The sequence below is a fragment of the Chaetodon trifascialis genome, chromosome 12, assembly GCF_039877785.1.
Source record: "Chaetodon trifascialis isolate fChaTrf1 chromosome 12, fChaTrf1.hap1, whole genome shotgun sequence".
NCBI classification, from domain to species: domain Eukaryota; kingdom Metazoa; phylum Chordata; class Actinopteri; order Chaetodontiformes; family Chaetodontidae; genus Chaetodon; species Chaetodon trifascialis.
Window position 1 is genome coordinate 926,258 of NC_092067.1, and position 25,232 is coordinate 951,489.

General features: G+C 41.6%; 1 protein-coding gene across 12 annotated transcripts in view; it reads right to left on the minus strand.

The window, feature by feature from the left end:
- The window catches only part of lrch1 (leucine-rich repeats and calponin homology (CH) domain containing 1), a 222,005-nt gene extending 199,691 nt beyond the window's left edge, over window positions 1-22,314 (minus strand). For all 12 annotated transcript variants that reach the window (XM_070975848.1, XM_070975847.1, XM_070975845.1 and 9 more), the window contains exon 1: window positions 21,796-22,314. In XM_070975848.1, coding sequence (XP_070831949.1) covers window positions 21,796-22,021 — 226 coding nt within the window. In that variant the 5' untranslated portion in view covers window positions 22,022-22,314. The remainder of the gene's footprint in view (window positions 1-21,795) is intronic.
- Between the last annotated feature and the right edge of the window lie 2,918 nt (window positions 22,315-25,232).

A 25,232-nucleotide genomic window follows, 5' to 3' on the forward strand; every position in this document is an offset into this window, starting at 1 on the left:
GGTTACCTGTTGTGTGATTTGTCATAGGTATGTACTAGGGCTGCACAATTAATCGTCATCGTATTGTCATCGCGATCTGAAAATGCGCGATCTCCGTATCGCAAAAGGCAACGAAATTGACGATAATCGCGATCGGCCACAGTCTATTGGGCACAGCCCTAGTGCGGGTGCAGATCAGTCATACACGGCGTGGGTGCAGCTCAGTCATACACGCTTGCCCAGAGGTACAACTATGGCCAGCCAACCACAAGCCTCATTTCATGCTTTCCGTAGATCGACAGCGGAATCCAACCAATCACAATCATCCCCTTGAGTAAAGCAGGAAGAGTGTTACACAAGCCACCACGACGCGGAGAAATTGAAAAGAGGAGAAATGAATGAGGAAGAGAACGGCGGCCCGGAAGGTAACACCGGGGCAGAGTTAGTGGCGAAAAGGAAATCAACGTCCATTGTTTGGAGATATTTCGGGTTTACAAAGGAGGATGTAGAACAGAGAGATGTGCTGTGTAGGTCGTGCCGCACAATTGTTCCTGCGCCGACGGGCAACACTACCAACCTGTTTAATCACCTGGAAAAACACCACAAAGTACTTTTTGAGGAGAGCCAAGCCTTAAAAAAGAGGGCGAAACCCGCCGCACCCGCGACATCCTCCTGCCATGACAAGCAGAAGCAAGGTCGGATTGATGATGCATTCAGTGGCATAACGCCATACGAAAAGACGTCCCGCAGGCACCAAGAGATTACGGACGCCATAACATACCATATTGCAAAGGATATGCTTCCCGTGTATTCAGTCACCAAAGAGGGGTTCAAGAAAATGGTTCGTATGCTTGACAAACGCTACATAATACCGTCTTGAAACCATTTCAGTGATAAGGCCATTCCCAAACTTTACAATGAGACGAAGATGCGTATTGATGGCGAGCTCCGTGACGTTGATTATTTTGCCACAACGACCGACTTGTGGTCCAGCAGAACGACTGAACCGTACATGAGTTTAACTGCCCATTTCATCACAAAGAACTTTGAGTTGAAAACCCGGTGCTTGCAGACTTCATTCTTCCCCGTGGAACACACTGGAGACAACATAGCACTTGAGATGAAAACTGCATTAGCAGACTGGGGCTTGCAGGAGGAACAACAAGTATGCGTGACCACTGACAATGCATCAAACATGATCAAGGCACTGCAAGTCAATGAATGGACACGACTACAATGCTTTGGGCACAGGCTACACCTGGCAATAGGTACGTTTTGCTGTTATTTTTTTGTAAAAACAATTTTTAAAATAGAAAATGTTTTTTTGTGTGATATTACAGTTTATTATACCCTGGCAAAGTTGATAGATTGTATTGTTACAATGTGTTCGTTGTGTGAACTTGCAGAAGTAGTGTTTTAATAGACCACTTGCATATTATGTGTGTGGAGGAAGAGAGAGGGGGGTGTGGGTGTAGAGAGAGAGGGAGAGAGGGGGGTGTGGAGAGAGAGAGAGAGGGGTGTGGGTGTGTGGGGGGAGAGAGAGAGAGAGAAAGGGGGGGGGGTGGAACAATCTGTGTAAATGTGTGGTTAATTTATATATTTTGTTATGTGTCTTCTTTAGAAAATGCAGTGAAAAGTGAAAAGCAGATCAGCCGAACAACTGCCATCTGCAAAAAGTTGGTTTGCCACTTTTCACACAGCTGGAAGAAGAGGGTGGCACTGGAGGAGGCCCAGAAGCGCTTTGAACTTCCAAACCATGGACTCATCACTGAGTGCCAAACTCGATGGGGGTCCAGGCTAGCCATGATTGACAGGATCCTAGAGCAGAAGAAAGCACTGGCAGAGGTCCTCTCAGAGGACACAAAAACACGACACTTAGTCCTAGGTTATCAGGAGCTAGATGTACTGGAGTCAGTCAGCAGTGCACTGGGACCACTCCTTGAGTTCACAGATGCTCTGTCAGGGGGAGAATATGTTAGTGTCTCACACCTGAAGCCAGTACTGCGCCTTTTCAACACGACCCTCATGGCACCAAAGGAGGATGACACTGACATGACTAAATCTTTGAAAAAGAAAATATTAGAATACTTGAATAGCAAGTATGAAGATGATGTGACACAGGAGCTACTGGATGTGGCATCCTTCTTAGACCCAAGATACAAGACCCAGTACATCAGTGAAGACAACGCCCCCATCATCAAATCCAGACTGGTGAAAGAGATGAAGACGCTGGAACTCAAGGTAAATATAATGATTAGAATGGAATGTATGAAATAGAAAACTGTTCTCAATAGAATTAAACAATTTTAAAAATGTAGAAATGTTAAATGATGTTTTAAAATGTAATAATGCAAGGTATTATCTTACATTTCAGTAAATGGTTAAATGTACTGTATGGTAAACTGGGCTGAACATTGTGGTCTTCATACAGTAATGATCATCATTATTATGATGTTGTTGTGTATTATGATATTTCAACATAAAAATAATTAAATTGCTTTCTTCTTTTTGTCTATTCTTTGGTCTACATTTTAGAGGTCTGGGGGCATCAGAGTGGAAGAGCCAGAAGTTCCACTCCCACCCACCAAAAAGAAGAAGACCTTAGCAAGCTTCCTCAAAAGTCCCACTGCCAGTGCAACTGCTTCAGTTGATCCCACTGCTACCATAGAAGCTGAGCTGAACAGTTATCTGCTGGCCAAGCCACTGGACATGGACGAGGACCCGCTTCTGTGGTGGAAGAAATACCAGGAGAACTATCCCCGGCTCATTGACATGGCAAGGAAATATTTGTGTGTGCCAGCCACCAGCTCTCCCTCGGAGAGAGTCTTCAGCGCAGGGGGCAATATTGTCAGTTGTGAGAGGTCCTGTCTGACACCAGACATGGTTAATAAGCTGGTGTTCCTTGCAAAAAAGAAGTTGTGCACAGATATTAATGCACAAATTGCACACACTAATACAGTACAATAAGAGGTACTGATTCTCTACAGTAACATGTTGGACTGTTGCATACACCTACCTCTATTGTGAATGTGAAAATGAAGATTATTGTTTACTTGCACTGTCCTATACAATACTGATTCTCTACATGTTGGACCGTTGCACTACTGTTCTGATAAGTAAAATACAGGTATTTAGATTGGGCTGTTGCACTAATGTTCTGATGAGTAAAATATTTAGTTTGGACTGTTGCACTAATATTCTGATAGTAAATGTAACTTTATACATTTGTGCTGTTTTGCATAGCACGTGCACTGTTGCTGTTGTACAGCAGAGGTCTGTTCAGATCAATAAAAATGCACTTTTCCAAATCCATTTGGTATTATTATTGAAGAATGCTTAGTTTTCACTGTTTCTACAGTTAAAATATCAAATAATAATATACATATCGTATCGTATCGATATCGTGATATCTGGCAGAAATATCGTGATATGAATTTTTGTCCATATCGTGCAGCCCTAGTATGTACCATTACCATCTTGCTACTCATTCTATTTAACTTGCGCGGTTCTACCAGCCATGTACCTAAAACACTGACAGTGTATTTCAATGTGAGAAAAACAAGCTTGTTTGTTGTTAACAATGTTAACAATGTGCAGTAAGCACTATGTAAATGTGATATCAAAGATCAAAAAATGTGCCCTCTGATCCCACTGCTCACCAGACAGTGAGCTTCAGACAAATCTGACTTTACAAGTTGTATCAGTGCTCCTGTCAGTAAACAGGGAATCATGGATGTTCAACCACAGCTGTATATGAATGTCAACAGCATTGGCAGCACTGCACTACGTGTCACATGGTCACAGGAAGTGCTATTCAAAACAATGTGGTAAAGAACCAAAGAGCAAGTCAGTCCTGCTTTCATCATCTGAGCAGACAGTAGTGCTGACTCAACTGCTGACTGTAAACACACTGCTGTTACTGGCAGTGTGTGTGCGTGTGTGTGTGTGTGTGTGTGTATGCGTGTGTGTGTGTGTGTGTGTGTGTGTGTGTGTGTGTGTGTGTGTGTGTGTGCGTGTGTGTGCGTGCGCCAAATGTATTAATTGTGCTTGGTCTGAAAAAGTGGCATCCAAGGCTTAAAAACTAGAAAAACAGAAATTAAAAAGTAACCAAGAACAAAGAAACAAAAATAATGATGATAAAGGAATACCAGTTACAAAAGTGACTAAACAGGTTTAAATTTAATAAAAAAAAAATAAAAAAAAAAAAAGCAGTAAAAACAGAAATGTGCCAACATAAAAAGGGGAGATAAAGAAATTACTGTGAAAGGTAAAAGAGGAAGACAGCTGTCAGACATCAGAAGGATTGGAGAGGAGTTTCCTCTCCTTGAACTGGATAGCCATCAGGCACAATGTGAAACCACCCTGCTGGACACACACAATCACAAACACACACACACACACACACACACACACACACACACACACACACACACACACACACACACACACACACACACACACACACCAGTCAGTATCTGGTGTGATCACCATTTGCCTCATGCAGTGCAAGACATCTCCTTCGCATAGAGCTGATCAGGTTGTTGATTGTGGCCTGTGGAATGTTGGTCCACTCCTCTTCAATGGGTGTGTGAAGTTGCTGGATATTGGCAGGAACTGGAACTTGCCGTCATATGCGCCGATCCAGAGCATCCCAAACATGCTCAATGGATGACATGTCCGGTGAGTATGCAGGCCATGCAAGAACTGGGATGTTTTCGGGCCTCCATGAATTGTGCACAGACCCTTGCAACATGGGGCCGTGCATTGTCATGTTGCAACATGAGGTGATGGTCATGGATGCAATGCGCCTCAGGATCTCGCCACAGTATCTCTGTACATGTGGACCAGTATTGTGTCAGAGAGGGTGTTTTCAACTGCGGGTGATATTGTCACTGCAAGAAGGAGCTGCCTAACCCCAGAACATGTCAATGAGCTCCTCTTCCTGCACAAGAATCTCACAATCTCTTAAGTGAATACAAAGTCACAGTAACAGGACTTGACTTTAGGCAGTTTAAGTTTGCTTTTGGTTTTGTTACCATTAATATTACTTTTGCACTTAAAGAAACAATGCATTATTGCAATTTGCAGTGATGGAATGTTGCAGTTCAAGTACACTTTCACTTGCAATTTCTTTCTAATTTCAAAATTGCACTTTTGAGACTTGAGACAGTTTTGTTTACAGTTCAAGCTTAAACTGTCCAATTTACGAGTTCGCTCTTAAAACCTGTTGTTTATGGTGAAGAGAAAAAGTTAATTACGTTTGTATTTTGAAACACAGAGTTAAGCCATTTTCATTATTTCAGAGCAGACTGAATCAAATCGAATCAAATCAAATCATGATTAATTAATTTAGAACCTTATGGATCAAAATCAAATCAATTTAGGAAATTGGCCACGATACCCAGCCCTAATAAGAACTTTACCTAACCAGAAGCCTTGGATGAACAGAAAGGTCTGCCGCCTACTGACAGAACATGACGCTGCCTTCAGATCTGGCAACGTCTACAGCTCATCCAGAGCTAACCTGTAGAGGGGCATCAGGGAAGCTAAACAACGCTCACAAGCTACGGAATGAGGAATACTTGCACAACAACGTCGACCCCCAAATCAGCCAGAAAGCCCCACCAACCTGCAATGCCCCCCTCCATGATGACCTCAACAACTTCTACACTGTACACTCTCATTCTACCCTCACACTCTCCACTTATAACATGCATTCTGCACTCAGCAGGGTGAACATCCATAAGGCTGCTGGCCGTGACAGCATATCCGGTCGCAAGCTCAAGGCCTGTGCAGAACAGCTAACTGGGTCTTCACTGACATTTTCAACCTGTTACTGACCCAGGAAGCAGTCCCCACATGCCTCAAGACCACCACCATCGTGTCGGTACGAAAGCAGTCAGCTGCAATGGACCTTAATGTATCCGCCCTGTTGCACTCACCCCCATCCTCACCAAGTGCTTCGAAAGGTTGGTCTTGGCCCACCTCAAATGCTGCCTTTCCTGCCACACTAGACCCACATCAGTTTGCCTACGTACCAAATAGGTCACCAGAGGATGCCATCTCCACTGCACTGCACTCCACCCTGACACACCTGGACAACAACAACACCTACGCCTGTGCACGTGCAACTCCACCATCAAGTTTGCAGACAAGACCACAGTGATAGGCTAGATTTACAACAACGACAAGTCAGTCTACAGGGATGAGGTTCAGCACCTGGAGATGTGGTGCGCCAACAACAACCTGACCCTCAACACCAAGAAGCCCAAGGAGCTCATTGTGGACTACAGGAAAATTAAAAGCTGCAGTCATACCCCCATTCACATCAATGGGGCTGAGGTTGAACATGTCTCCAGCTTCAAGTTTATGGGCGTCCACATCTCCAAGGATCTCTCTTTGACCCTCAACTCCTCTGCTCTGATAAAGAAGGTCAACAGCGCCTCTACTTGCTGAGGAGACTGAAGAAAATTAACCTGGCTCGTCAAATCCTAGTGAATCCAGAGATGCCTACAGGAGAAAGCTGGAGGCCAAACTCCAGCAGAACAAAGGGAAGGATGTCTGGACAGGAATGAAGGAGATCATGGGGCTCGAGGCAAGAGACAGACCAGCAGCCGGCAGCCTTGAGAAGGCCAATGAGCTAAACCATTTTTTCAACAGGTTTAGCTCACAACCAGGATTGGCCCTACAGTCCCCCGCCCCTTCACACCTCCCCGCTAAGCAGAACGGCCTCCACAACCCCCCCTCTGCCAAAGCTCTCTCCTCCAACCCTCAACCCTCCCTGTTGATCCCTCGCTTGGACTCAACTCCCACATCCCCACCTTCTTCCACAGCATTCCCTCCACTAGCACCATCCCCTGCCTGACTGCGGGCCAGGTAAAAAGAATGCTGCACCTGGGCAAGGCTGCTGGCTCTGACGGCATCAGTTCCAGAGTCCTGAGGACTTGTGCCATCCAGCTGTCTGTGATCCTGGGACAACTTTTCAACCTGACCCTGAGCCTGCAGAGAGTCCCGGTGCTGTGGGACACAACCACTGTGCATTCTGGGGGAGAAGGTTGAGGATTACTTCTTTGCTGCAGTGTGCTGGGGGAGCAGCATCGGAGCTGGCAACACCAACAGACTGAACAAACTGATCAAGAAGGCCCGCTCCATTATTATTATCCACACTGTACAAGAATAATGTAAACAGTTAATCTCCACCAACCTCACAAGCCCCAATATTGAGTGTTACATAGTATTTGCACTACTGCAATATTCCACATGCTGTTTATAGTTTACATTTATTTCTCATCTGCAACTTGCATATATTTTTCTGGTATATAGTTTATAGCTCTGCCTCACTCTCTCTCTTAAGAACTGCTGTAAATACTTGTTTACATAGTTATATTGTATTTTTATTATATTATCATAATTTATAATATGTATCACAGTCAAGCCCAAAATTATTCATACCCCTGGCAAATTTTGACTTAAAGTTACTTTTATTCAACCAGCAAGTTATTTCTTGATTGGAAATGACACAGGTGTTTCCCAGAAGATAATAAGACAATGTACAAGTGGCATCATTGTGGAAACAAAATATTTCTCAGCTTTTATTTACATTTGAACAAAAAGTGGCATGTCCAAAATTATTCATACCCCTTGCAAATTGTCACAGTCTATGAGAAAATCCAAAGTTCTATACCATTCCAAATAGTCCAAATTGTTCTAAAGCATCCTAATTACCCTGATTCAGCTGTTTTAATCAACTCAACAGGTGAAAACAGCAGCTCTCTGCAGTTGGTTTGTGGACATTCATGGCTAAGTTCCCCTTTCACATACACAGACACAAATGCATGAGAAGACAGACAGACTTTCACAAATTGCAGTAAAACTTGGTCTCACTCCCAATACAACAAAAACACAAGTGATGAAGATCCACTCCATCACAATCACATCTCAATCCACAGAAATTGCATCTTCTTGAATAGCACTGCCATAGAGGAGGTAGAAGCTTTCACCTACCTAGGCAGTGTTGTAGATACCACGGGAGGGACAGATGCCAACATTAAAAGCAGAATCAACAAGGCTAGAGTGGTGTATAACATGCTCAGAAAAATCTGGAGCTCAAAAAACATCTCCACCAACACTAAGATAGGCAAACATACATTCATCAACACCTGCCTCAGAAGGATATTAAACATCTGGTGGAAAGACAAAGTCAACAACGTGCACCTGTGGAAAAGAACAAACCAAGAACCCATAGACTGACAAATCAGAAAGAGGAAGTGGAGTTGGATTGGCCACACCCTCAGAAAACCTGCCACAAACATCCCCCGACAGGCCCTGAAATGGAACCCCCAAGGGAAAAGGAAAAGAGGTCGCCCCAGGAACAGCTGGAGAAGAAGTGTAGAGGCAGAAATGTCGGAGAGTGGGCTCAACTTCGCTTGAGCGAAAAGCCACGAACAGAGTGAAATGGAGGATATTTGTCAGTGGCCTATGCATCCAAGAGGAGGAAATGACTTAACAAACTAACTAACTATGGCTAAGACAAAGGAGCTCACTGAGGACCTGCAGCTGCGCATTGTGGCTGCTCACAAGTCAAGAAAGGGTTATACAGCCATATCTAAATGTTTTCAGGTTCCAGTGGCTACAGTGTAAAGTTTTATTAAAAAATACAAGACATTCCGCACTGTGGAAAGTCTCAGAGGATGTGGTTGGAAGCCAAAAGTGACACGTGTGCTGGCCAAGAAGATATTGAGAGAGGTGAAAAAGAATCCAAGGATCACCACCAAGGTCATCCTGGTGAATCTGGGCTCTGCTGGAGGCAACTTCTCAAAGCAGACAGTCCAACAGACACTGCACACTACTGGGTTCCAAGTCCTGCTTAGCCTTTGCAAATGATCATCTGGACAGAGAAGAAGACTTCTGGTCTTCTGTTTTATGATCAGATGAAACAAAAATTGAATTGTTTGGCCACAGTGATGTATCTTTCATTCGGTGTAAAAAGGAAAAGCCTTCAACCCTAAGAACATCATCCCCACTGTCAAACATGGTGTTGCGGATCTAATGCTTTGGGGGTGTACATCAAGATTCTCAACAACAGCATCAGGCAGTCTGCAGAGAAACTTGGCCTTGGGTACTAGTGGACATTTCAGCACAAGAATGACCCACAGCAAACACACAGCAAAAGTGGTGAAGAAATCGTTAGTGAACAAAAACTTTAACGTTTTGCAGTGGCCCAGCCACAGTCCTGACTTGAATCTAGGGCTGGGCGATAAAATGATAATGATATGTCTCGCAAAAGACCCATAATCAATATCAGTAAAGAATATGTTTCATAAAACATTGGATAATTATTTTTTTTTGTCGGAAGAAACCAGAAGTTGCAAAGCAAGGTTGGTTGCATGAACAAAGGCACTCGCTCTCAGGTAACCAAGCAACCAAGTAGGGAGTAATCACTGATCAGTGGGAGTGACACGCTAACACGCCAATCGTGTAACAGTATCAAGTTCAGTTGCGCCATCTCGTTGTCTCGTGTTTGATTCTTCACAAGGACTGAGATGAGAAATAGAAAGTGAGTGCTGCAGCGAGTGAAGAAATTGTCAATAAAACAGGGAAAGTCAGCTTGCCAGCATGGCAGTTTTTTGTATTTTATAAGTTGGACCGTAGTCAGACCAATGTGGTCTGCAAATTATGCAAGACCGTCGTCCCCACCAAGACCGGTAATACCACAAAGTCGTTTAACCGCCTTACTTGCGCTCACCCTTTGGAGCACAGCCGTATTCGCCAACGTCCAACAACTTCTGCAACCACAGGATCACCGCACAAACAGCAGACCACTATGCAGAGGTACTCTGCTTCAGTGCCTTATGACAAATCATCTAAAAGGCACAAACACATAACGGAGGCAGTGGCATATCATACAGCTAAAGACATGCTTCTCCTGAGGACTGAGGAGAAGCCAGGTTATAAAAGTCTCTTACTCATGCTTTTTTTTTTGTTGTTGTTGTTAACACACTTGCGATAAAAATGTAATTGAATAGTTGTATGTTTAGAGTAAAAAGAGTGACTTAAGTTATTCATATGTCTACGCTGGTGTTATAGTTCAATCAATCTTACTGTACTGTCTATCATGTATGTTTTTTTGTAGTTTCTGCTATGTTTACAAAACACTGCACATATTTGAAAACATTTTATTCACCAGAAGATGAATCAGCTTATAGAAATATTTTTTTTCCACAATCATCTTATTATCTTCTGGGAGATGCCTGTCATTTCCAATCAAGAAAAACTTGGTGGTTGTATAAAAGTCAAAATTTGCCAGGGGTATGAATAATTTTGGGCTTGACTGTATATGTTATAATACATATAACTATATATTTAGTTGTACTTAGTTATATCTTTAATAATAGCTGTTATTCTTGTTCATATATTTATTTATATTTTAACAATTGCTGTTATTCCTTATTTTTATGCTTAGTTTTTTCAGAACATTCTTTTATCTGATCATATTACATGCCTTTTATCTTTGGGTAAATTTGCACCAAACACCAAAGCAGCTTCTTTCCTGATTACTGGTCACAAGGAACACAAACGAAAAACGATTCATCTGGGGGGTATTCCAGAAAGCGGGTTGTGTGAAAACTCAGAGTAAGGTAACCCTGAGATGAGGGAAACTCTGAGTTTTCCATTCCAGAAAGAGAGGTAACTGAAACTCTGAGTCAGTCACCACGGTAACAGACTCTGTGAACATAACCTGCTCGCTGACAGGTTTACTTTAAGAAACCCTGAGTTTCTACCTGTCTCCTCCCACATGAAGAAAGCTGGTAGACATGGATTGCCCCTGCATTCCCAATCTGATTGATATCGAAGCCCAACTGATTCAAAATGCTTTACATCGCGAGAGAATCTTCCGACCCAGATTAGATGTCCCGTCATTTCCAGAGGAATATCTGTTCGAACACTACCACTTTTCATCAAACAGTATAATTTATCTCGATGACATTCTCCGGCCATACATCACCAACCTCACACACCGCGGACGAGTGCTCACATCACAGCAAATTTTACACATAGCGCTAGTTTTTTGTACAATATTGAGGATGCAGAGCACTTCGGAAAGGCAACAGTGTGTAGAGCTGTGAGGAAAGTAACCCTCGCACTGAAACGCCTGTTACCAATGATGGTAGTGAATGGTGACTGATGTAGAAGTCATATATTGTTTTATTTTAAATTATGATATACATTCTGCTGCAACCTCAGAGTGGGTTCAGTAGCTTAATTAGCTGTCATTTTGCAGGGCTTCCAAATGTGATAGGATGCATAGATGGGACACAAATTCCTATTACAGCGCCTGCAGAAAACGAAGGGCATTACGTGAAAAGAAAATCCTTCAGAGCATCAATGTCCAGGTTTATGACCTACCATCTTAAAATGATGTACGTACATGAAAAATGTATACATTACAATACACTGTAACTCATGTCATTCTCTGCAAAGGAAGCTAAAACTTTGTACAAATGTTCTTTGTCTCCCTTTTTAATGCGCTCAAATGTGTCCTCTATAATTACAGGAGTGTTTGATGGTTACCTACTGGGGGATCGAAGCTATCCATGTCAACCCACTCTGTTGACCCCTTACCCTGAGCCTGAGCCGGGGCCCCAACAACGTTTTAATGTGGCCCACTGCAGGACTGGAGCCCGGGTTGAGATGGCCATAGGCATACTCAAATCCTGGCTCCAGTGCCTGCATAAGTTCAGGGTCACCCCAGAGAGGGCATGTGACATCATTATGGCATGTGTTGTTCTCCATAATATTGCAACTATTAGAGGAGAGCAACACCCTGGCGTACAAATTAATGACCCCGAGGATAACCATCCCATCCACAGTGCAGACGTCTAGGATGGAAGGGCTGTAAGGGACCTAAACAGCAGAAACTACTTTTGATTAAAACAGTCAAATAATGACAAATTCACATGTGGTTTGGTCTTCTTTATTCCCTAAAAGTACAAAAGCAGCAGTTAGGATTTATAATATAGTTCCATCCATTAACATATTTCACCTGTGCATTCACCTCAACTGGCGTTCCAGTAACAGAATTTCAAGGTCTGTTTTTCTAATCTGGCGATCCAGATAGGCCACTTCCTTGTCACTTTTCTCTATACGCTTGATGAGGTGGACTCTATACAACTCCTTCACTGGTAACTGGGAAACATATGGACAACATTTAAATCCTACAGTTCTACATACAGATTTAACATGGTATTGACCAAAAATCTGACTGTGTCAACCTGCCCTGTGGAAGTTGATGGACTCCTCCTGTTGATGCCCAGCCGTTCTGTTGAAGGACAAGAATGTGCTGGTTGTTTGTCCATTATCTATGCTCATCAGTGTACATGTCAAACTCCAAATTCCACTCCAGAATGTAAAGGAATGTGAATGGGCAGAGCACTGCCAGTAGTTATACATAATATTAAGACACACTTCAGTAGGCCTCTCTGGATCACTCCCTGTGGCAGCAGACAGTGTTTCATCATCATCATCATCCTCCTCCTGTGATGAAGGAAAAGATACTGTTTCAGAATACTTTGGTGGTGGATGTGGCCCTCCACCCGTTTTCCGGGCCTCTGCCTTCTCTCTGTTGGCTGAGCAGAACTTAAATGTTAATCTTTTTTTAAATTAGTATTTTACTGAGTGTTCGTGGACACATTGTCACATTTTAAATGACCTCAATGCGTATAAAATAAAAATGTGTAAACATTGTATTGAGTGTTAATCTACTAAGTGGTATATTAAGTGAGATGACGTGTTAAAATAACATGTTGTTAGGGGTTTAAATTACTACTTGAAGTCGCCACTGAATTAATATTTACTTTGTTTAATAGCCTAAGTCAATTAAAAAAAATAAAATTAAAATCAAAGTGAGGTACAATCATAGCCTAGCAAAATATGCCTTACCTTTTTGAATGATGTTTTTATATTTCATTTTTCGCTGCTTCTTTCTCCGCTGTTGGATTGCACCTAAATGAAAATCAGATTTTATTCCTACTTATATTCATAACTGTATGCTACGATCTTAAGTACAGTTAAGTGTTAAGTCAATGGAACAGTACATTCAAACTTATGCGTTGACTCTTGTAGCAGTTTTCTCCCATGCCGTTTCTCTCTCCTTCGCTGCTGCAGCGGTAATATATTTACACCGAAATATGTGCTCATACTCCAAATAGGCCTGCAATAAGACCTCCAACTCCATCGAGGTAAAATAAAGAACTTTTTTTTTTCAGTTGTCATGGTGACTTGTGGTATCAGGGCTCTATTGATGATGGCTTTTTATAGTGGTTGTGCATGCGTGCAACTCAAGGTTAACATACACAGAGTTGATTGAACTAACTCAGATCAGCTGTTCTGGAACTGGATATTCAGAGTTTGCCATCTCAGAGTAAGTCAACTCAGAGTTCAGGGATAAACTCAGAGTTTGTTGAACCTCCTACCTGGAATACCCCACCAAGACTGTGATCAGGGTAATTGTTGAATAGATTTTATTCTGATATTTGCACCTGGGAATAAAAATGTGTCTGCCTGGAAAATAATCTGACATGTTGTTTATTTCAAGTATTTCAAACACACAAATACATGCTCTTAAAGAATTTTGTAACAAATTAGATCTTATATTTTTCGTGTGTGTGTGTGTGTGTGAGAGAGAGAGAGAGAGAGACAGACAGACAGACAGACAGACAGACAGACAGACAGACAGACAGACAGACAGACAGACAGTGCCTGTAAAAACAGATGGACGTGTGTCTGTGAGGGTTAGTAAAAGAGAGAGGAAACATTGGTGTTCAGAGGGGGGCAGAGGAGATCCTAATTGCCACAGAAAGATAAAATAATAGTCTCTTTGTCACACAGAAACCCAGCATGTGAACTCAGCTAAGGGTTCATGGGCTGTGGTGCTGGTCTTTTAACTGATAAAGTGTAGCTTAGCTCTACTGCAGCGGCAGAGAACTAACTCAAAACAAAGACAGACAGTGTGGGACACACAATCAATGTAATGTGCTAAGCACACAGAAACAAGCAGCAAGTGCACAGTGCTGTCCTCACAGTACCTCTGGATAATTCAGTTACTGGGGAGTATTTCACGTATTAGTTAGTCATAAGAGCAGTAATTCCACTTTTAGTTATATTGACATGGTACAGTATAAAGAATATTCCATGCAAATTTCTGCCTCATTGCAGAGAGTGTCACTGGTCTCACGTAACTAATGTGTACTAGGGCTGTTATCGACTATTCTAAATTTGAATTTATAATCAAACTGGAAAAATATCCATGCATTTGACTCTGGAGCACCGCAGCAGTGGCTACATTGACAGTAATAGAAGACGCAAAACCAGCTTCTACTGTCCAATAGCTGCTGTTTTTTTGTTTTTTTTTTTAACTGGGAGAATATTTTAAAGTACAACATATTTGTCTCGTCTGTTTTAATGGCCTGTGAAGATAAGATTATATGTGAAAATATTAAATATTGCAGAGCTACATGCCATTTCCATTTCACAACAAATGCCCAGCATGCTGCAGTAACAGCATGTAGGCAGTGTAACAGCAGCTGAGCTACACAGATGAGTGAAACACAGTCGCACACAGTCATTTCTTACTGTAAATTATTCATTTTATGTTGTGTATGGATGCGGGCACACTTCAAGGATTGCCTTTACACCTTCCTAAGATCTGGGGAAAATGCAAACCAGCCAACCATCAGATGTGCTCACACATATTCGATCACATTTGGACCACAATGCATATCACCTTTTCGTTAGCCAGAGAACGTGTCTGGATACAGACCACACTTTAACCAGATGTAAATAGGGTTTCAGTTGCCAGGTTATTAGGAACTTAGCTGAGTCTTCTGCAATAATTCTAACATTAACTGCATTGCATTAGTTACAGTGAGAGTTGGTTATAATGTTCTCTCCACAAGTTGTGTCTATAAGGGTTGATTTAAACATTTAAAGCACCTCTAAGTATAATGCAATACAGCTCAACAGCAACACAAACAGGCTCCAGAATGGTCACAAAGTTGAATAAACACCTCCAGAAAAACTTTATTTATGACCTTCTTGAAAGCTGGCTTTATTCAATTGTTATTTTATTAGACTGCATTAGCTCATTCAACTAAATGTATGTTATTATTGGAATTTTTGCTCTAGCTTGTAATCTTAATCAGTGGGTTTCAACTGTTTTTTGTTTTTTTTTTTGTCCCGCCAAAGGCCCGACACCCACTGAAAACTGGTCAGCAACCCACCAGTATTACAGATCTAAATGATAGGCCAATATATCTACACCCAGGGCAGGAATTATACCACAGTGAAACAACCAGTGCCATGGATACCCCCGGGTGTGGTCGTAATGCCTCTTACCACACAGCCACCTCAGCATGCCCCATCTTGAACTGAATTGAAAATTACATTAAAAATTACATACAAAGCAGTAAATAAACAAACTTGCATCTCCTTGTGTCTCTGTCATCACGCTGGACATCAGCAGTAGTGCAAGATTTCTTTGACTCCTAACAATTAGCGTTTTGTAATAAGCACAAGTAGCTGTGTATTAATGTATCAATATACATATGTCTTAAAGTTTACAAGCATATTGCTGCACAATGTATGCTAATCACGAATGTACATACAGTTTACAATTTGCTGTGAGAACTGTCTTGCCATATATCTGTGTTCGGCATCCAGTTATATTCAACTTACAATGATGATGATAGCTATCTTGAATTAAAATCCAAAAGGATGCAGTAAACTCACTATTGATGCATTCAGGAGATGCACACTCTTTTTAACCTGCAGACACACGCTGAATTAACTGTGTCATGAGTCAGTGTTTAATTCGGTATGTATCTGATACACTGACCTGCATGTTTTTTAGTGAGAAAACCTCATTTTTGAAACTGTTTGCCTCTCATTCTCAAAGTCATCTCCAAATTGATTTCAAAGCATCATTTAATGCTCTGCTAAGGTGACATAGGTGAAGGTGATGTAGCTTCTCATATTTATTTATCTGCTAAGTTTGTAAGGAAATACAGTTTATAGGTTACATTGATGCTGAACTGACAAGACTGTCGAAATATGACACCTTTTATCTTGTATTTCTAGAGTAACGTGTTTTTGTGGACATGTAAGGAATTATTAATAATGTAATATTTATAATATATAAAGAACAGAACTGAATAAAGTTATCTTGTTTTAAAGAAATCTTGTGATCCACCCTTTTACACTAAATTTCTTTACACAAGTTGAGATAAGTAGCCAACTGGTGTAAAATAACATGAGGCCATGGGTTGAGTTCTTGCTGTCATTGCAGTTTTTGGAGTCACCAGCCACCAATGATTCACACCTTGCCCTATGATAGCCATCTTTCCTCTGCGTTTTTAAACTTAGCTGTTCGGAACAGCTATAAACACTTTCAGTGTTTCCACTGGGTTGACTAAACTATACCATGCTGCAGTTCCCTCTGCCTTGCGCACAGTTTTTATCTGACTGTCATTCATTCAGCAGCTGGACATAAGTTCAGTGACTGTGAAAACCTGCGCAAAATGAATGGAGACCAGAGGCCTACAGACAGACAACTAAACAATGAATGTTGTGTTTATTATACTTCACCACCATATACACTCCTGTAATTTTCAGCAGCAAAAAAAATTAAATAAAGAATTTGCATTGATGACCGCAGTGAGCTCAACCCAGTGTAGACATGACTATAGTCATGCGGTTATTGTCATAGTCCTAAAGCCTTTGCCAATCTGCATTCTTGGTATGAGTGTTTGTATTACACCAAAAAATGTTAAATTTCACAAAGTGTTCTTGACATGCCCATTTGTGACCAGGTACAAGAAAACCAGGAGCAAGTCTCCCGGGGGGCATTTTGAGATATTTACAGATTCTGAAAGTGTAGTTTCTAAGCTTTCCAACGATGTCTAATGGAAATCAGAAAATATTTGAAGAAGATGTGGCCATTTGAAAGTAGGCACTCCTCAAACTAGTTTTTTGAGAAATCCAGCCTGAAAGATTCAGGGGCTCCAGGGGAGCCAGGTAACACAGTGCTGCTCATTGCATCTCATTTATATAAGTCCAACCCCCTAACCCCCTATCAAATGGAAATGGAAATTCTTTTGTTACAAAAAAGCCCCTGAATAAAAATGCAAAACAAGAACAGTAATAGACTTAAGAGCTAGAAGGAGCAAATGTAGATACTTATTTCTAATATTAAATAAAATAAAATAAATTCTGTCACTCTGTGGTGCAGTGGGATGGATCAATCTGTTGCTGAATGAGCTGAATGAGTCAAGTCAAGTCAACTTTATTGTCAATGCTGCCATATGTACAGGAAATTAACAGAGACCAGCACTTGATGATCATAAACTCCACGAGAGGTGAACAGTGTCTACAAATCACCATGGCATCTTGACACCAAGCATCCCTGATATAAACACAGACCCCACCGCCGCGGGTCTTACCTCCTTCAATGAGGACTCTGTGTGCTCAATAGCATGTTAGCTGGTCCAGCTGGATGGCAGAGTCTGGTATGCTGTTATTGAGCCATGTTTCCGTAAAGACAAAAACACAGCACTCTCTAGTGGTCTGCTGGGTCGATCTCAGAAGGTGTATATAGTCCAGTTTGTTGTCCAAGGAGTGTACACTGGCGAGTACAATAGATGGTATAACTGGCTTGTGTGGATTCGCCACTAGCCTAGCCCGGATACCCCCCCCCGCTTTCCCGCTCCCGCCTCCTCTTGCACTGCCTGTGGCGCTTCCTCTGCAGGTGCGCTGCAGTAGTGGGGGTCGGTGTCGAAACGGGCTGCCTTAGCGTGTGCCGGGTTTAATTTGCAGATTACTGTGTTGCCGATGTCAAAAAGAGTCCCACGGCTGTATGTGCTCATTGGGAAACATGCACGACAAAAACAGAAAATCACTTGAACACACCGACGAAGACAAAAATGCAGACACTACATTATCAGGACAGAGAGGAGCCGCCATCACTACTACTACTCTTTGTCGTATTCTTCATCATCTTCGTCTTCAGCTAAGGTCAACTGTAGAACAGGGATGTTCTCCAGTGTAATGCAGTCGCTCTCGTCGATTTCTTCAGTTTCATCGTCTAGTTCGGGTTCAAAATCAGAAGTGAGATCGTTGTCGGCATAACCAGAAGCTGCATAAGTAGCCATGTATTTCCCTTTTAACATGCAGCTGATTGGCCAAAAAAAAGAACAGAAGCCCGTGAATAGCCAAAGAAAGCCAGTATGCTAATTTACTGTAGAATCGCCACACCCCCAACTAGGACGGAGAAATTCCGCTAAAACAAGCCAAATTCTAATATAAAGTTTATGGTTTTAAGGCACCCAATACTGTTATTTGAAACATGGAGTGGCTTCTTCATGATTTCAATTCAATTCAATTCAATTCAATTTATTTGTATAGCGCCAAATCACAACAGAAGTTGTCTCAGGACACTTTCCATATAGAGCTGGTACAGACCAAGCTCTTTTATCTACAAAGAATCCAACAATTCCCCCATGAGCAAGCACTTGGCGACAGTGGCGAGGAACAACTGTAAGTTGAGATTTCAACTTACATATTCCGCAAAAAAACAAAAATCACAAATTTTTAAAAAAAATCAATTTTTCTTTGTTTACACAACTTGCACCAGGCCGACTTGTTGCTGGTTTTCCCGTGGCGGGTCACATTTTACTAAGAATGCAGTGTTTGGTAACTTTGAGCATTCCCAGCACCTTCAGCATTTATTGCAGAATTCAAGCTAGGAGTAAAAAGCAGCAGAGAAAGAAAGGCTGTTTCTGAAAATTGATGGCAAATCAAAAATGTGCTCCTATGTTTTCGGAGTTGAGAAGCTCCACACGCACATGCAGGGATAGCTAGCGAGCCTGCCAACCAGTCATGCTTACAGACCTACCTCTTGCCCCACAGTCACACAGACCACTGCAGCCAATGCTGCAGATAACTTCAACAATGATGGCAGAGGAAAGTCAGGCCCACAACTGTACAATATCTTTAGTTTTCATACCACTGTTACTTCTTCATTGCATTCTAGTTCGAGTAATGTTTAGTTACTGAGTGGCAAGCCGCCAATAAGACCCTCTTCACTACTATATATTGGTAAATGCAAAAAGAAAGATTAAGGGATGATTAAAAGTCTGTCCTTGTCTTGAATCATGACAGTAGAATCTACAAATCGAGCCACCAATCTTTGAACTCTGGCCTACATTTCAACAGACACACAGAAACAATAAAAAAATACCCCATCTGCCACCTTAAAAGCAGAGCAAAAATTAAAGGATTTTTGCCTGAACAAGATATAGAAAAACTTACTTCACACACACTGTCAACCCGGCAGCACAGAAGATTTAAAAAAATCCCTACAGTTTCAAGGTGGACAAAGTGGTGATTAGGGTCACCAATACATTATGAAACCAAATCTCTTCAACCCTGTTTCAAAAAAAGTTCGGACGCTGTGTAAAATGTATAAAAACAGAATGTGGTGAATTTGCCCATGTTTACTTAAAAGTAGCACAAAAACAACATATCAAATGTTTGTCTGAGAAATTTAATGGGAAATTAATGGAAACCATACACACTGTGTATGGTTTCATGGACTGCAAATTAATATGGCATAGCACAGGGACCACCTCTATCTGGCCAACACCAGCCTCGAAATAACTGAGAAACCACACATAAACAAGAATTGTTACTTTCAGAAAAAGCACTTCTTTCTGTTGTATAACACAAAACACACCCTTCACTATTAACTATGGTGTTAACCAGGGTTTCTCAAAGTTAAGACCTCGGTCCACATCTGGACCAAATAGCAAGTCAATCCAGACCCATCCAGCCATACTGTCAACTGGCAGCCTATATGTCACATCGTCATGACAAGTTTCCCTTCCAGAATGCAGAATATTCAAGAATTCGAAAATGCATGCATCTGACTCAGCAGAAGAGGCCCAGTCCGTATTGCAAGTGATCATCAACTAGCAAGCCAAAAAGTCCGTAATTCATATTCACCCACTCTACCAATACTCACGGAGAATCACTAGGTTTGTCTATCAAATGCAAAAAGTTTCACTTTGATTTATTTTCTTAGGCCAACTGTTGTATTGAGTCTCAAACTCATTTTTGGTTGATCCTGGGATCCAGAAGAGGAGGTTTTTGATGAGATAGGGACTCGTTTGTTTTTAGTTGTTTGTAGTTTGCTGTGGATTTTGTGAAGTGAAAGTATTAAACAAAAACAGGTGAGCCTGAATTTTTTTTATTTTTTTTTATTTCAAACTCTGGCCCCCACAGTGTCTGCTTAGAAAAACTCTGACACTTGGACTACTGTATTGGAGAATATCCCTGACATACCTTGTGTTATGAATAGGCTACAATATGTTGAGTGGAACCTGGCTCATCAAATCCTAGTTAAATTCTACCACTGCACTATCAAGAGTGTCCTGACCACCTGCAGTATTGTGTAGCAGCTGCACAGCCTCTGAGCAGAAGGCCCTGCATGGGTGCCCAGCTAACTGCCATCAAGGACCTTCAGTGCATGCGCTGTCCAAGAAGGGCACACAGCATCAGCAGAGACAGGTCCCACCCCAACCATGGACTGTTTGCCCTCCGGCCACCTGGTGAGGTTTAGGAGCCTCTGTTCCCACACCAGCAGGCACAGGAACAGCTTCTTCCCAAGAGCTGTTACCCTGCTGAACTCTGTCCCCCAGCACCCTTGTCTGCCTCGATTTCATGCAGGCCCAATCACAAGAGATGTGACTTAATCAATTGATTAAATGTTATTGTTTTACTTCAAAGTATTAGGACCTCTGACCTTGAACAGAAACCAGATGCGGGCCTTTGAGTTATACATTTGAGAATCCCTGGTGCAAACTATGTGTTCTCAGCCTAAGCTAAACCTAAAAATGGATTTAACATGATTCCTGTAAATAAAACAGGCCAAACCAAGTCACTCTGGGCTCACCATGGTCTCCATGCTTATTTAGAACTTCATCCATCCATCCATTTTCTATACCGCCTATCCTTTTCGGGGTTGTGGGGGGGCTGGAGCCTATCCCAGCTGTCAACAGGCAAGAGGCGAGGAATACCCTGAACCGGTCGCCAGCAGGGCAACATATACACAGACAACCATTCACGCTCACACTCACACCTAGGGGCAATTTCAGAGTCACCAATTAACCTAATGAGCATGTTTTTGGTCTGTGGGAGGAAGACGGAGTGCCCCGAGAGAACCCACGCATGCACGGGAAGAACATGCAAACTTCACACAGAAAGGCCCCGCCCGGGGATCGAACCAGCAACCTTCTTGCTGTGAAGCACACAAGTCAAAAGGAAGTGGTGGGGAATTCCACTGGAGGCCCTCTAAACAGTCACATCATGCTGACATTTAGTACAAACTGAAAACTTGAGGACATTTTCCATTATTCCTTTTTCTATGTATATACAATTGCCCAAACAGCCCACAACAGGTTATTTGGTGTTACTGTGACCGCACAACTGGCAACCAATAATGCTCATTGGAGGAGTTACATTCAATTGTGCATCTGGCCCAGGTGAAGCAAACATGTATGTGATGTATAGACTGTCATTTCGACTTAAGTCACATATAACACGAACGACCCACTAAGCAAATAACCTTATAACTACCAGGGCTGTGAAATCACAGCACTGTAACGTTAAACGGTCAATGGAGGAAAGTATTCGCAAGGCTGTAACGCATTACTGAGAGTCGTTACCGCCCAGTTTTTCAAAGCTAACAAGGGAGAGGAGCCATACCTGCTTCCACAGTGTCCGTCAGATCGTGGTTGGCGGCTGTCTGGGGAAATTCCTTAAGTTTTCGGGAGCTGAGGTTAAGGACGCCGCTGGCCGTCGCCTCTTCCAGCGCACGCTCCAAGCCCCGGTTGGGAGGCAGGCTAGCGCTGCTGATGTGGGTCTGGATCGACGGAGAAGAACCGAGCTGAGGAAAGGGAGGGCGGGCGGACTCCGGACCCAACATCGCCATAACCTACCCCTCTCCGTTGTTCTCCGTCTCTCTCTCTCTCTCTCTCTCTCTCTCTCTCTCTCTCTCTCTCTCTCTCTCTCTCTCTCTTTCTGTGTGTGTGTGTGTGTGTGTGTGTGTGTGTGTGTGTGTGTGTGTGTGTGTGTGTGTGTCGGTTTTGTCTGACAGAGTCAGACAGACAGACAGAGAGGCCGCGCGGGGCTAGCTAACATTACGGTTTACAGCGGGGCACTGTACCGTTCCGCTCCGACAGTTTCCCCCTCGCTTGTTTCCGACGCGTCAGTCTCTAACTGCGCTGTACGTTACGCGTCGCACATGAAAGAGAGGCATCCGGTCATGAACTTTTCAAAATAAAATATATGCCTCTATATTAACTTGCATAGTTACTACCTCACTGACTTAGTATACTAACTGATCTTTATTAACACAAACCTTATTTCTGTAATGAACATTGAGAAACATTTAGAACATGTGCAAACCTGGACTCATTTGTTTTGACATTTATCTTAATTAGTAATACATAATGAAAGACAGAGATAGATAGATAGATAGATAGATAGATAGATAGATAGATAGATAGATAGATAGATAGATAGATAGATAGATAGATAGAGAAATCTGTGTTTTCATGAAAACTAAGGCGCAGACTCCAATCTTAAATGACAAAAGACACATCCCAGTGTCATTGTTACATTACATATTACCGACATATGTAGAAAGACTGGCCATGTTAATCTGTGTTTTGTTTCATGTAATAACAAAAATGATAAACAATGTAATAACAAATGAGCAAATAATACTCTGCCAAAACGGTCTCAGATATTTCATTCTGAATTATTTTCTGATACGTTTCTGGTTCACTCACTGTGTTGCTGTGAAAAAGCAGGGGAATTACAACAGCAATTGAAACTTAATAAACGATGACATCTACCGGACAGAATCAATGCATGCTGCTTTTGAGAAGAAAAGGAAAATTTACAAATGCCCTTACCAAAGTGTGGATTCATACCTCAGTAATTGTGACATTTTATTGTTTCTACCACCTGGACCCCAGATTGAGGGTCCTGTTGAGGGCCCATAAATCCCATTAACTGCTGAATATTTAGGACGATTTTTCAACCTATTAACAGACTCGCAATATACATGAACAAAACCTTGTTAAGTGGCTGAATGATTTGCCGTTTTGGTTATGAAAATACTTTGGAAGTCATGCTAACATGTTCACACCATTGTTGTACCATAGGATTACACTCTGTATTTCTTCAACCAGAGGACTTTGCTATTCCTTTCAGTTCAACTGACACAGCAGGTAGGATTTTTGTTTTGTTTTGTTTTGTTTTGTTTTGTTTTGTTTTGTTTTGTTTTGTTTTGTTTTGGGGGGCTTGGCTTTTCCTCATTATAGATGATTGGAAGTCATTCATGCACCAGTCTTTCACTTATTGCATCAACTGCTTTAAATGAAACTCTCACAGCTTTGCCTCTTTGCTGTGGAGGAAATTAGTTGAAATTGCAGTGAAACTTAAATTATCTGCATTGTCTTTGGCAACGTCTTCACCCCAGGACTGCTGGGTGTACACGCACTGTAGTGATATTTTTGTTTTATTTTTCAAGAAAACTCAAGGAGGCATCTATTTTGTTTTACTTATTGTAAAACAAAATAGTTTGTTGTTTTACTTATTGTAAAACAAAATAGATGCCTCCCTGAGTTTGCCTGCTGCAGCAGCAAAATGCCACTGTCATTAAAAGACCCGCTTACCTATGTTCAGCCCACACAGAATTTACGTTTATTGGCTGTACAGCGTGGATACCTTTGCAAATAGGGATATTGACATTACACAGTTTAGTAAACACTGGTATTGGACATGAGTGCATTTGTCAGTTTTGGTATGTCTACTGTGACCAGTGTTGTTTGTAAAGTTCCCTGGATGTCAACTGGTGTAGGAGGAGAGTGTTTGTCCACCACCAGCTCTTTGGTTTTCCCTGCATTGAACTAGAAACAGTTGACGTTTCATCTTTCGCAGAAGGCAGTTAGCTAAAATGTGTGTCATGTAGTTCTTTTAATGAAATTGGGGAATCTAGAGAATTTTGAAAGTCTTTTATGCTAGATTCTAAACTTTGTAGTTCATCTTGTAGTCTATGTGATTTTGCTGTTTATTCTTAGAGAAGTGGTTTACCCATACATCTCCATTTTGAATGGATGTTTTTCTTTGGTTAGAGCTATCCATTTTTTTCTAGAAGTGGTGCAGGGCCGTGCAGAGACCTTTGGAGGGGCAGGTGCTCAAAGTTAAAAGGGGGCACGTGGAGCACAAATTTGAAACACCATACAGAAACATACCTTGCAATATAACTGGTTGAATGATAGCAACCCATATTCATAAAGAATGCAACATGGAATCACAACATACCATGTCATTGTCCACACCTCATATATCTGTTAGAGGCCAGTGCAAAGCAAAATTAGTCTCTGTTTTACCTGATGGAGTACATTAAACAGCTTCTGTTGAGGGGGTTGGTGAGGAGGGTATGCTACTGCTGCTATGACATTTCATACCTTTTCAAAAATTGTACTGTATAGCCACGAATTTAATCCATTCATAATCTGCCCGTTATTATTCCTAATGCTAAATTAATAAAGTAAAAAATAATTAAATGATATAGAAATCATGTATTTAAATATTTTTGTGCTTTTATTCAGTTTGACTATCAACTTTGACAGCAAGGTTCTAAAAGTTATATAATTTGTATGCATATTATATTTCATTTGTGTGTAAATGTTATAAACAAACAAGTACTGATATGTTTAAATGAGAGGTTGAGATAATCAAAATTCAAATTCTTCTATTATTGTTGTATTTATACTATAATAGTCCAAAATTATGTGAATATGCATATTGCAAAGTTTTAGTAAAATAACATGGTCTATGCCTCATTGCCTCTAGAAACATAGGAAAAAACAGCTTGACAGTAAAATAACATGATATCTCGCTAATGCACTTTGCCCATGACAAGAGAAACATACAGAAACAAACAAAACAAAAAAGCCTCTCACACGCTGTGTGTGCTTAACTTGTGGCTATAACTTGTGAGAGGTGTGTATGCAGAGTTGGACAACACAGAGGATGCTCATTGCTCACTTCACTTCATCAGTCATCTTGCAAGAATATACCGTGCACAATACGCTGCAAAACCTATTCATCGGACCAGTTGTTCACTG